This window comes from Otolemur garnettii, unplaced genomic scaffold (genome assembly GCF_000181295.1).
Source record: "Otolemur garnettii isolate 467f Iridium unplaced genomic scaffold, OtoGar3 scaffold00138, whole genome shotgun sequence".
Classification (NCBI taxonomy): Eukaryota; Metazoa; Chordata; class Mammalia; order Primates; family Galagidae; genus Otolemur; species Otolemur garnettii.
Window position 1 is genome coordinate 1,708,716 of NW_003852533.1, and position 13,347 is coordinate 1,722,062.

At 47.4% G+C, this 13,347-nt stretch overlaps 1 protein-coding gene across 1 annotated transcript in view; it reads right to left on the reverse strand.

The window, feature by feature from the left end:
- The window catches only part of PPM1H (protein phosphatase, Mg2+/Mn2+ dependent 1H), a 250,931-nt gene extending 237,588 nt beyond the window's left edge, over positions 1 to 13,343 (reverse strand). The window contains exon 1 of the mRNA XM_023518406.1: positions 13,110 to 13,343. Within this exon, the coding sequence (XP_023374174.1) occupies positions 13,110 to 13,318 (209 nt within the window). The 5' untranslated portion in view covers positions 13,319 to 13,343. The remainder of the gene's footprint in view (positions 1 to 13,109) is intronic.
- Positions 13,344 to 13,347: the final 4 nt, after the last annotated feature.

Consider the following 13,347-nt stretch of genomic DNA (forward strand, 5'->3'; position numbering starts at 1 on the left):
TAGGATGTCTTTTTATGAATGAAAACTTTCACATAACCAATGGTCGGCTTTAATGATTCAGCAACAGTCTACAGGATCATGGGACAGCAAGAGATCCTAAAAGCAGCTTTTCTCTGGGCCTGGTTTTCCTGTTCTATTAAACACAGGTAACATTAGGTTATTACACACAGGTGCTTACATTTGAGCTACACAGCAGGGCCCAGATACTCATCCAGAGTGACACCCATGTCTGTGCTGCTGTCATTATTCTTACTCTCTAATACGGTGACTTTCAACCGGTGCGCAGCAGAGAGGATCTGAGGCATGCCCAGAAAATTTTTAAAGTTCACTAATTAGATTATTTTTTCATCCACACCAACATCTGCAGTTTTGGGATTTTGTTATGTGGGCTAATCTCTTGTGCAGTATCTCAAGAATGGAAAAAAAAGTATCCAATGTACTCAATACTACCATGAAACCAATATATAATCACCTACACATTCATATGAATAGTAAGACTTAACTATAGTCCAGAAAGTGGGAGGGAAGAGGAGAGGGGTGGGGTGGGGAGGCAGGAGGAGGGAGGGTTTGGGGGAGGACCTCACCTAATGTGCATAATGCAATGGTATATTTCAAAACTATTAAGAGTATAATTGTCTTACCAGAACAATGAAGTAAGTGAGGAGATGGATGTGTTAATCAGTTTGATGTAAGTATAATTATACTGATATAAATATATATATCAGTATACTGAACCCCATAAATACATCAATGCATACAGTAATGATTTAATTAAAACATTATTTTTGAAAGAAGTTCAAAGCATGGTAAATATATTCTTTTTTTAACTCTTTTTTCAGATCAACATATTTAAGTGTGCTGTAGAAGTTTAAGTATAGGTTCAAGTCTGCCATGAGATAAAAAAGGCTGAAAAATGGCCCTAATAAGAGGATAAGGGCCCCAGAGAGAGGAGGCACAGTTCAGCAGTTGAACTGTGCAGTCATTTAGATAAAGCTGAGTCATAAATAGTGTAACAAAGAAAGAACTTTGGATTTAAGTCCCAAAGACCCACTGACCTGTCCATACCGAACGAGAGTCAGTGAGCAGGTACTTTGAAAACACAGCACAGGGATGCCCTGGCTCACTGTGAGCCCTTAAACAGGGGGCTTCTCAGACAGCACTCACCTGACTGGCCACCAGCTAGCAGCTGAGCGACTCAAGTCCTACACAAATTTCCTACTGATTTAATTAAACAGGAACGTAGCAAAGAGATACTTTTCAATTTGACCCCATGTGGAGCTGTCAGCTGCGTGGATGCTAAGTCACAGGTGCGTGTTTGCAGAGTATGGCGTGCAGGTGTCGTCTGAGTCTGGGACGCCCCTGTCACATACGTGAGGACCTGATGGCCGGCAGTTTTCTTGACTGAGAATGTCAAAGTTACTCATACCTGATTATTAATGTACTGTGGAAAACAACTTAATATTAAGCACAAATTAGAGGCGGCAAACTAAAGGAAACAGACGCTTTGCACTACATCAGCCGTTCTCAACCCATGGGTCACCACGTCTTTGGGGGCCGCATGACCCTTTCACAGGGGTCACCTAAGACCATCCTGCATATCAAATATTTACATTACGACTCATAACAGTAGCAAAATTACAGTTATGAAGTAGCAATGAAAATAATTTTATGGTTGGGGGTCACCAGAACATGAGGAACTGTATTAAAGGGTTGCAGCATTAGGAGGTTGAGAACCGCTGTTCTAGACAGTTTATCGCAGCTCAATTTACAATCGCCAAGATGTGGAAACAACCTAAATGCCCATCAACCCGGGAATGGATTAACAAGCTGTGGTATATGTATATCCCAGAATGCTATTCAGCCATAAAAAGGTGGGGACTTTAGATCTTTTGTATTAACCTGGATGGAGTTGAAACACATTCTTCTTAGTAAAGTATCACAAGATGGAAGACAAGTATCTAATGTGCCCAATACTAATATGAAGCCAACAGAGGATCTAATTCATGCCCACACAAGAGAAAACCTCAAATCAATCAAGTTGGGGGGGGGAATGAGGTCGGGGGTGGGCAATGAGGGAGGTGGGTAGGGGCAGGGGACTTGTGAGCTCCCAGGTAGTGGCACAATGTAGGGGTCCACGGCACACCTCTTGGTTGTGGGACACAACTACAAAAGGGACTCTACCTAACAAATGCAAACATTGTAACCTAGTTGTTTGTACCCTCACATTAACCTGAAATAAAAAATAAATATAAATAAGTCAAGAATAGATGATGTGTGGACAGAGAAATGTTGGCAGGTAAATGACCGAGCGGATACAGAATCTAGACGCTGAGTACAGGGTGCTCGGTATACAGGACGTCAGCTTCTCTGTGTGTTTGAAAATGGTCATAGTAAGTGCTGGAGAAAAGCTAATTCAGAATTATAATCACCGTGAAGGAGCGGCAGGGGCAGCGGGGAGAGCCTGAGCCTGGAACAAGGTGTTGAAGGGCCTCGGCCACCCCAGGACAGGGGAAATACATGGCTCCCTGGGTCCAGAAACATGTAAAAAATAGCAACAAATCATCACAGCAGTTTCATAAAACTAAAAGTATTGGATGTAAACACCATTTTTTTTTTTTGCTGAGATTATCTATACGCCACTCCACTTTCATGAACTGCTGATGACAGTATTAGTAGATAATAGATTTGATGATGTTCTCACATATAGTAACACATAACACAGGTTATAAAAAGCTAATAACTTATGTCAGTCTTTTCAATAATTTTTAAATGACACAGGTTAAAATATGAATATTCTGGGTATGGATGACTCAACACCCCCACCTGACTAGAAGAAATTGAAGCCAAAAGTCGGATTAATAAATAACTGGGTAGCAGCCAGCTGGATAGCCCCAAGCAGTTCACCAACACAAGGGGTCAGAGGGGTTGACTTATGTCATTACAAGGGGGACATCCAGGCAGGGAACAACCCAGGGTCCACATCCGAGACAGAGGTACCCATGGGAATGAATTTTAGGTGCTTTCCTGGCCGTTCTACATAGTCCCTCCCACCCTCGGCATTGAGAGTGCATTTCTTGGAGCAATCAGTTTCTGAATTTCGATATCAGTCCTTCCATCACGCTTTTACAAACATGTGCCATAACTAAATAGTGATGTAACTCAAGTGCGAAGGGGGCTGCAAGGTCATCAGGATCATCTGGGGGGTCATTTTCCCCATAGCTTTCCTCACAGCTGAGTGGCCAGCCAGGATTTTATGCCGAATATTCTGAGAAAAAAACCCAAGCAGACAGCACACATTTCCTTCATGGGCTTCTAACACTCAGGGAGATCCAAGATGGCATCTGAGAGCAACACAAGCACGGGCAGGACCCTTGAGGCTTTACCCCTGACGAGCCACGCTGAGCAGCCCTGGCACGGCTGGGAAGATCATCCCCGGGGATGAAGGTCAGATCGGAGCCTGTCCAACCAGGAAACACGCTAAATGCCTTAGAGTAGGAATGAAACAAGGGAGACTGTCGAAGACAAGGCAAACTCTTTCATACGCAGATCAGACACTCATTTACTGTCAAGTTCCTTTTGCCCTAGCAAAGGTTCTCAATCTTCCTAAGGCTACGGCTCTTTAATATGGTTCCTATGGGTCGCAACCCACAGGTTGAAAACCACTGCCCTAGAACCACCTGACAAATATGACAAGGAAAACAGAATAAATAAAAATGGCAGGCTCGGCACTGGCCACATACACCCTGGCTGGTGGGTTAGAACCCGGCCGTACCAGCTAAACAACAATGACAACTGCAACCAAAAAATAGCCAGGCGTTGTGGTGGGCACCTGTAGTCCCAGCTACTCGGGAGGCTGAGACAAGAGAATCACTTAAGCCCAAGAGTTGGAGGTTGCTGTGAGCTGGATGCTACGGCACTCTACTGAGGGTGACACAGTGAGACTCTGTTTCAAAAAAAAAAGAAAAGAACAGAAAAGAAAAGAAAAGAAAAGAGAAAAGAAATGGCAGTGAGCAGGGCTCTGCTGTGTCCTCCTGACCAGGCTTACAGCCCTGGGGCCGACGAGCTACATCACCTTATGTTAACGGGTATTACGAGCTTGTTGGTGTAAACCTTTAAACTGAGTTTAGTTTAGTTCCAATGCTGGCCTGAGTGGTTACCCCTCCTAGGGCATTGTCAGGATATAGCGGGATGACCAAAGGAGGGAAACACGGGACTCTGGAGCCTGCGTCAGGGCGGTTTTGAATTCCGAACATAGACACCTTCCCAAGCGCTTGTTGCCAAGGCTGGGTAGCAGGCAGATTCTGACACACACAATGTGCTTCTGTTTGGTCATTTCACCTTTCTGTTTCCTAATACGGGCCTGAAATAAATGAGACACTCAAATATTCACTAACTCTGTGAGTTACATACAACAGCTGAGTCTTCCGGACTACATACCCTGCCCAAACCACCACCACCTCCTTTTCAAGAAAGTGTTATTCTCAGGGATGGATCATGCTGGGCAGGGTGGACATCTGACACAAACCAAGCCAATCAGAGTCTCTCTCTCAAAAATTCAAAAGCAGCAAGACAGCTGGGATGCGCTGGTGACAATGCAAGAATGGCCACGTGGCTCTGGGTGGCCTTCTGATGCAAGGTTCCAGGCCCTCGCACAGTGCCACAGCATTCCTCCACTTGGGTTCCACAACAGAGGTGTATCCTCTCTATAACCCCCCCACCCCGTTCTTTTTTTCCACCCCGTGAAGCTGGCTCAAAGGAATTTCAGTGACTTGCAACCAAGAAGAGCAAGTAGCTAAAAGGATCAGATGGTTCCTGCAGCACAAGTATTCTACAGATACTAGACAGAGGTCAGAAAGGAGATTGTATATGACCACTTGTTGCATTTCAAAGAAAAAAAAATAAAGTTAAAAATGAACATGTTAGGCTGGTGCGGCAGCTCCGCCTGCATCCCAGCACTCTGGGAGACCGAGGTGGTAGATTGCTCGAGTTTGAGAACAGCCTAAGCAAGAGTGAGAACTCAACTCTAAAAAAAAGAAAAAATAGCCGGGTGTTGTGGTGGACACCTGTAGTCTCAGCTACTTGGGAGGCTGAAGCAGGGGGATTGCCTAAGCCCAAGAGTCTGAGGGTTGCTGTGAGTGCCAAAGCACTTCACCAAGGGGCAAGAAAGTGAGACTTTGTCCCCCCCTCACAAAACACATTAGAAAAGAACATTATAACGTAACAAGCAAAGGGCTAATAACCTTAAAATTCAAAGAGCTCTGATAAATAGGAAAGGTTATCCCAATAGAAAAATGGACAACATACTCATATATAAACAGGGAAGTCGTGAAAAAATATTCCAATAACATATATATATATACATATATATATATTTATTCAACTTCAGTAATCAAACATAAGTCACAATGCAGTATTTTTCATCTATGAGATCACTAGCAAATATTAAAGGCTTGGCACTAGTTTACAGTCCCCCGCTGCTGGCTGGAGTGTGCCCTGGTACAACCAGTCTGATGATATGCATCACAGCTGGGAATGTGCGTGGAAGCCCCCCATGTCCAGATATTAATCCTAAGGAACCAACCAGATGATCTGAATGACACATAAGCATATTCACCAGTGCCTAAAAGTGAATCTAAATGTCGGAGGAGGATTCATCAGCTACCGGCCTTCCACAGAGTGTTAGGTACTGCGATTACTGACGGGGGGTGGGGTCGGGGGGAGTCCTACATAAATTCCTAGAAGAAGACATATTGAAAGACATGTAAATGTGTGACCAGCTTTTACTTTTTAAAAATACATAAATAAAAAAATCCAAGAAGATCTGAAATACAAATAGTGATTTACAAACAATGTTCACTTTGTTTTTTATACCTTTTGCTATTCTGTAGTATTTAAATTTTTTATGATGGTGTATTTTACACTTAAATTTTTTTTTACGTTTTTCATTAGAAACAATGGAATAGAAAAAAAGTCTACAACTTTCAAATAAAGCAACAGGTAACACAAGACAGTCTCAAAGTCAGAGGTAGGAGTCAGACAGAGCTGGGTATGAATCCCAGACCTGCCACTTGGGAAGCTCTGTGACGCTGAACAAACGGCTCACCTGTGTTCCATTCATTCCATTAAATCCTTACACATGGGTGGCGCCTGTGCCTCAGTGAGTAGGGCACCAGCCCCATACACCAAGGGTGGCAGGTTCAAACCCAGCCGGGCCAGACTGCAACAAAAAATAGCCAGATGCTGTGGCGGGCACCTGTAGTCCCAGCTGCTTGGGAGGCTGAGGCAAGAGAATTGCTTAAGCCCAAGAGCTGGAAGTTGCTGTGAGCTGTGATGCCACAGCACTCTACCAAGGGCAACAAAATGAGACTCTATCTCTAAAAAAAACAAACAAAAAAATCCTTACACATAAAGAGCTTAGTACAGAACCCACACATAGGAACATCTCAACAAATGATAAGTATTGCATTCAGCAACTGTTCACATACACAGTGATGGGGTTTGGTATAAGGAGATGGGCCAAAAAAATCAAATGTGGCACCATTCTTAGGCTAGTAAGTTTTTAAATATCTCCCATAGTATCAAACTGGAAGGCTAGTGAAAGCCAGTCATATGGAAAAAATGAAGACAAAACAAGAGATTGGCTCCACTCTCTGCCTCAAAGTTAGGTTATATGATTAGGCTCAATCCTGCTTTGCATGATAATTGAGAACATTTGCTTTCCCTAGCTGGTGAGTATGGAACACAGTCAATTATGGAAGTTCACAGAGGTAACTCACATAAATCAGAATTAAAGCATGGTTAAACAACTGCAATTCCACCCACTCTCTTCCCCTTCTCCCCACCAATTTTCAGGGTTGACAAAAATTCTTTCTTGACCAAACTTTAGTCTGGCACTTCTGAGCTCCCTTCTCTACAAGCCAAGACTTTGGCCCCCATCTTGTTCTCCTGGCAAGAATCCTAGGTCAGTTCTTCAAGACCGTGCCCTGCCAACCTGGATATCTATCTGGTCAAGTCCCCACCCTTTACCTTTGCCATATAAATCCCTGGTCTGCTTTCAGTAAGGATACTGCTAGGTCAGTTTCACCTGATGTCTCTGCTTAGTAACCTTCCACCTCCTGAGCCCCTGCCTCTGCTCTTTGACTGTAAGTGCCTGGCTGTCCTTGCTCAGGAGTTGAGCCTGATCATTCTCCCATACTGCAATACAGGCATCCTCAAACTATGGCCTGCAGGCCACATGCAGCCCGCCGAGGACATTTATCCAGCCTGCCGGGTGTTTTTGCCACCACTGCCTGTCCTGCTTAGCAGCCGACACGTTCTGGGGCTCCTGTCCAGTCCTCCACCAGTCTGAGGCACAGTGAACTGGCCCCCTGTTTAAAAAGTTTGAGGACCCCTACTGCAATAGATCTGAAGAAGTCTTCCCTATCATTTTATTAGTATATAATATTTATAATTGAAACATAACAATGTCAGAATAAGATGAACAATAGGTACATATAAAGTCTTAGGTCAAAAGGTAACACAATGCTGGCTGGCAAAAAGAGTTTGTTTCCCTACTGAGACTTAAAGGCTCAAACACTGAGATCAAAATTGCCTAGAGGAATGAAGACATTGCAATCAACAAACCCCTAGGGCTGGCCTCTTTGAACCTTACTAGTTCATGATTTTATCTTAATTTCAAAGGAAACAAAATGGGGAAGAGTGTGCTGTAAAATGTTCTTGAGGATGATGACCGTGTCTTACACAAGCGTCATGGACCAGCCTGGGACCAGTGCTGGCCACTCAGCACTAGGATTTCATCAGTCGAATGAGGGAAGACATGGAAGCAGATAAATGAGGAGCAGCATAAGTTTCCTGAAAGAGGATAGGATGAATCGAAGGGGAGAAAGATCCTCTGTCGAAATCAGGCAATTCACAGAACCATAAAGTCACTTGATTTTATTTCTACCAAACATCAAGAACTAAAAATAAATTTTCCTGAACAGTAACATATTTTTAGAAAACAATTCCAGTATGCAGCTGTAAGTCCTCACTTGGTGCTGCTGTGACCATGATCACAAAGCACTGTGTGCTGGGGTGAGGTCGGAGATCCAGTTATCTACCTGACCTGGCCCAGACACCCAGTAAACACGTCTGTCCAAAGAGAGTTAAATCTTCCCAGAAGCATAGCTAGTCCTTGAGACAAGCGGATTCATTTTCCTAAGAAAAGGGATACCCCAAGAGCTCCACCTAAAAACAGGGCAGCTCCATTATAAATTTAAATCTGAAAAGCCAGGGAAGCTTGGCCATCTGCTTTAAAACAGGAAATCAATGACTCTCCACAAGTCTCCACCGGTGGGTGAAATGCCTGGGTGGCTTTGGACTTTGACTCATCTGCAAATGAGTGACACAGAAGCTGTGACGGGGACCCTGCCCATTTCTTTTTATCAGAGGCTCTAAAATTGCAAAAGTTAAAGAGGAAGTCCCTAGGCAGGAGTTCTGCAAAGGGGTGCCAGGAAGAAGGGTGGGCTGGGAGAAGTGAGACGGGAGGAGAGGTCGGGTTCCTGAGCTCCAGAGAGAAATGCCTGTGGCCTCTCGGCCATCACCGTGGCACTCCCAACAGACGCTATTTATTGGCAATAAGCGATTGTTGCCATGACGGGGGTGACAGAGTAGCCCACAGACTCTAAAACGAATCCAAATACTTGTAGGCTGTTTGCTGGATTCAAACAAGGTTATTTCATCACAAAATCCACAATTTTGACCTGCAGAAGCCCAAAGACCTCTGTGTACACATTTGGCAGGAGCTCTCAGAGTCCCCTTTTTGGTATTTTTTATAAGAAATATGAAAATAAAAGAGAATTTACAGCGATAGCTAGAACCTAAGTAAAATTACGTTTCAATTTTAGATTCTTTCCATAAGGGCAAAGAAGTGTATCTCTGATAAAATCCTTAACGTGATGCTTTAACAGAAGAGTGTTGCTCAGAGTGCAAGTTCCTTTTTGGTCTTCTCTCCGGCACAGCCTTGGGCACAGACCTGTCTGCTGGGATCTCTAAACGCAACTGTTCCTCGGGAGACAAATTGGGCAAACAGGTCAAGAAGGAAAATAAAAAGGCCAAAATAGGCTCCTGCCCTCTGGGTCCTTGCGGTATAAGGACCCCTTGGAGGTGTGTAAACTTAGGGAAAGAGAAGGGAAGTCGCTCCCCTGAGGTCTCTGGCTGAGACTGCTGCTTCCTCCTGGCTTTCTCAATGGGCAGACCTAACAGGCTCAGTCAGTAATTGCAATACCAAACTCAAAAATGAAACTTGCTGTGGCTCATGCCTACAATCCTAACACTTTGGGAGGCCAAGGCAGGAGGAGAGTTTGCAGCTAGGAGTTCAAGACAAGCCTGGGCAACATAGCAAGATCCTGTCTCTATAAAAAGCTAAAAAATTAGCCAGGCATGGTGGTGTGCACCACACCTGTGATCCCAGCTCTGGGGAGGCTGAGGTGGCAGGATCACTTGAGCCCAGTTCAAGGCTACAGTGAGCTATAATTGCACCACTGTACTCCAGCCCAGGCAACACAGCAAGACCCTGTCACTAAAATAAATAAATAAATAAAAATGGATATTTGTTAATGCATATTTTAAAAAAGATTTTAGTTTAGCCAGGCACGGTGGCTTCCGCTTGCAATCCTAGCACCCTGGGAGGCCAAGGAGGGTGGATTGCTTGACCTTACAAGTTCAAGACCAGTCTGAGCAAGAGTGAGACCCCGTCTCTAAAAAACAGCTGGGCGTGTGACGGACACCTATAGGCCCAACTACTCGGGAGGCTGAGGCAAGTGAATCACTTGAGCCCAGGAGTTTGAGGTTGCTGTGAGCTATGACATCACTCCACCTAGGATGACAAAGTGAGGCTCTGTCTCAAAAAAAAAAAAAATTTTTTTTTTTTACTTTAGCGGATGTTATCTATAACTGCAGTTCCTTACAGAGCTCTACAACTTTGCAAATACCACTTAACACATGGCTAAACTTCTCAGCCACAATAGGAAGCTTTCTTAGGATCCAGGAAATTCCACCCAACACAATCCCAATAAATACTGCAATGAATACGAGTCCTCAGTTTCTGCATCCCCAAGTCTTATCGGGACTGCCTGCACCTAATTCTCTAATTCTATAACCTATAGAGTCTCTCTTCTTGAAGGAGACCATTTTCCTGAATTTTTAAAAAACCCTCCAAAAAGTTTCGTCATCAACACTAAAGCCCAACTCTCCCCTCTCCACCCTCCCAATCAATCACCAAGTGATGCCAATTCCTCCTCCCTAGGATGGCTTGCAAGCCTGTCCCTGTTTCACTGACTCACTTTCTAGAGAGGTACACAAACCACTTCTGACACAGGCCCCTAGTTCCATTCTGAGGTCCACTCTCTGAGCAATCTTCCTACCTGTTCTATCCCTCTCAGGTGCCTTTGAGAACAAAGAGGATTCCCTCTTCCTGGTAAGTCCTCCAGGAAAGGACATGGTACTAGTGACACTTCCCAGTCACAGCTGCAGCCTGCTGGCCGCTTCCCTTCCCCATTTCTGCCATTTTGGTTACTCAGGAAGTCTGCTGACAGGGAGGTACTATAGTTGGTTATCTGCAGGAGTGCTGCAGTCCAGCAAGAGCAGGGGTGAGCAGACAGAAGTGGCCAGACCTGGGCCCAGACGATGCGTCATGCTTTAATACACTATGCAGAGGCAGTTTGCTGTCCTGAGCTCTGCAGCCAGGGGAAGGTGTTCTGGCCCTGGGCAGGCAGCGTCCCATTCAGTACGTCATTGTCCCTATCTTTAGTAAGGAAATGACAGTGCCTACCTAATAGGTTTGTTCTGAGGACCAGATGATGTAACAGCAGCTTAAAGACTGTAACAACTACAGCAAGCATGACGGGTGCTGGCTACTAAACACTGCACACATTTAAAGCGAATGAGGTCGTTCTATGGGTGCTGATTCAGAAACAACGTGCGTGCCCTAGTGCTCTGTGAGGAGGCTACCGAATAACACGTTTACTGTGAGTCTATTTTGGTCAGAAAAAGACACAAGAGAGGTATGTGTAAGTGCGCTCAGATACCTGTGAAAAGCACACGTCCCCCAAACACGGAGAGGTCACTGCTGAGGGAGGGAGGGAGACAGTGGTGGGGCGGGGGCGGCGGGCGTGCTTAAACAGGTCTTTGCTTGAATTACCACATATGTCTTACTCTTGCAACTAATTTTAAAATTTCGAACATTTTAAAGTAGCCTTCCTACCCTTCAAACTGAACTTCTCTAATGTTCTACTCCAGAAGATCCACTAAATGGAAGGAAGGGAGGCCGACGGCGGAGGCGGGCCCGCAGCCTTCCCGCCGCTGCGTTCGGGCCCACATGCTCCGCACAGCCTTCGGCACGTCGGGTCGTCCTGGTACAGGGCGTGCAGACATCCTCAAGGGTCTCCTTCCTGCCCCTCGTGTTCCCCTGGGGTTTTCCTTTATCGTGTCCAGGTAAGTAGCCGCCACTTCAGGGTTTTAGTATCTTCCTTTCTACCCTCCGAGGCTTTCTCACCCTGCTGTTTTTCGGGTCCTCGGGTGCCCTTGCCCTGGGAAACTCAGAGTCAGCCTTCGCGGTGCAAGGGTGCAGACGGGAGCTCCACACACGTTTGAAGCAGTGGGTTTGAGGGGGAAGGGGGGAGAAACAGCGCTGAGCGTGTTTTGACAGGCACCTTTCTCCTCCCGTGGGGCTTTGCTTACACAGGTGTTTATTCGGGGACGTGGCCGCGCTATCCGGCTCCGACCCCCTGCCTCACTCTTCCTGGGTCAGGAGCAGAATTGTCACTGTTCCAGCCCCCATCTTACCCCCCTCTGCCCCCTCTCCACCTCCACGCCGCAGTCGTCTGCCCCCAGCAGCACCCGTTTACTATTTCAGCCCGCGGAGAAACTCGCTTACAGATGACCCGCGAGGAGAAGAGACTGACGCGGAATCCGGCCCGCGCGCCCCGGAACCGGGCGCAGGGAGCCCCACCTGCCGCGGTGTCGGGGCCTCCAGAACCGGGTCGGCACCGAGGCGCCCAGGCGTCGGGAGTGCTCATTGGTTCCCGAGAAACCAATCAGCGAACGAGGCCGCGCACCGGGAGGGGAGGGCCAAGATTACAGAGCTGAGGGGGGGTCACAGGAAAAGGCGCAGGTGAGCCGGCCGCCGGGGTTTCGCGGGCGCCTTTGGACCCACAGAGTCAGTTAAGCCCGGAATTCTGCTCTAATCCCCCCTCTGGGTTTCCCAGTTTCGTAAAGCTGAAACAGCACCTGATGGGGAAGAGGCGGGACTTATCCTACCATTCACGAGATGGTTATTACTAGTCTATGGAAGAGCTGCCCTGGAGTAGGGGACGGACGCTAAACCCCTCTCCTTTCCTGGTTCCATTCCAGGCCGGAACCCTAACTCGATCGGTTCTTGAAATAGCAAATCACTCAAACCCTCGCTTAATCGCCAAAGCTGATTACCGAAATGCCATATTACACAGTTGGAATAAGTTTCCCCCTCCCCAAGGACTGGGGACCAGTACGAGCATTTACTGCGTTTTCCTGCCTGCTAAAGGAGAACCGATGGACGCGAGGGCTGCAGTCAGGGAAACGGAGACCTTCGGAAATGCACCAGCACGCGCTCTGACGCGGCCGCCTCTCTGGGTCGGACGCCAGCTCCCAAGCACAGCGGCATCGCCAAGCCTCTACCCCCACAAACTCTCCACGCGGGGGCACAAGGATATTTTTGGAGGGTGGGCTAACAGGTACCAGATCTCCCTACTGTGTTTCAAACTTCAGCTGAGCTGTTCCACCCACTTTTTCCCAAGAGATACAGCCCCCGGATCCCCAGACCAGTCCAACCTTAGCTTTCCTACCGCCCAGAACCACCACCCAGCCCTCTACCACCCACACCCGGGCTGGAAACGCCGCGTCCTTGGGGAAGGGGGAAGGGGCAAGGGGGAGGAGGAAACGGCCAGTGCAAGTAAAGAGCTCCCGGCCGAGGCCTGGGCGCCGGAAGCCAGTGGTGAGCCTGGGGGCCGAGAAGCAGGGAGAGAAAGCGGCTGGAACCGTGCGGGGAAGGGCCGCGGAGCGAGCAGGGGCGCCGCCGGTGTCGCTGCACTCACTCTGCGTAGCCAGTGGCCCAGGGCAGCCGCCGGGTCTCCTTGAGGATGAGGATGGGGCGGGCGATGTGGTCGGCGCTGCACTCCACCTCGTCCTGAGACAGACCCAGGAACTCCGGCCGCCCGTAGGGGAAGCGCAGGGGCAGGTCCGAGCCTCCGCAGCCGCCGCCGCCGTGCTCGGAGCCCGAGCTGCCAGCCATGATGCCGCCCATGAAATTGGCCACGGCAGATTTCACGCGAG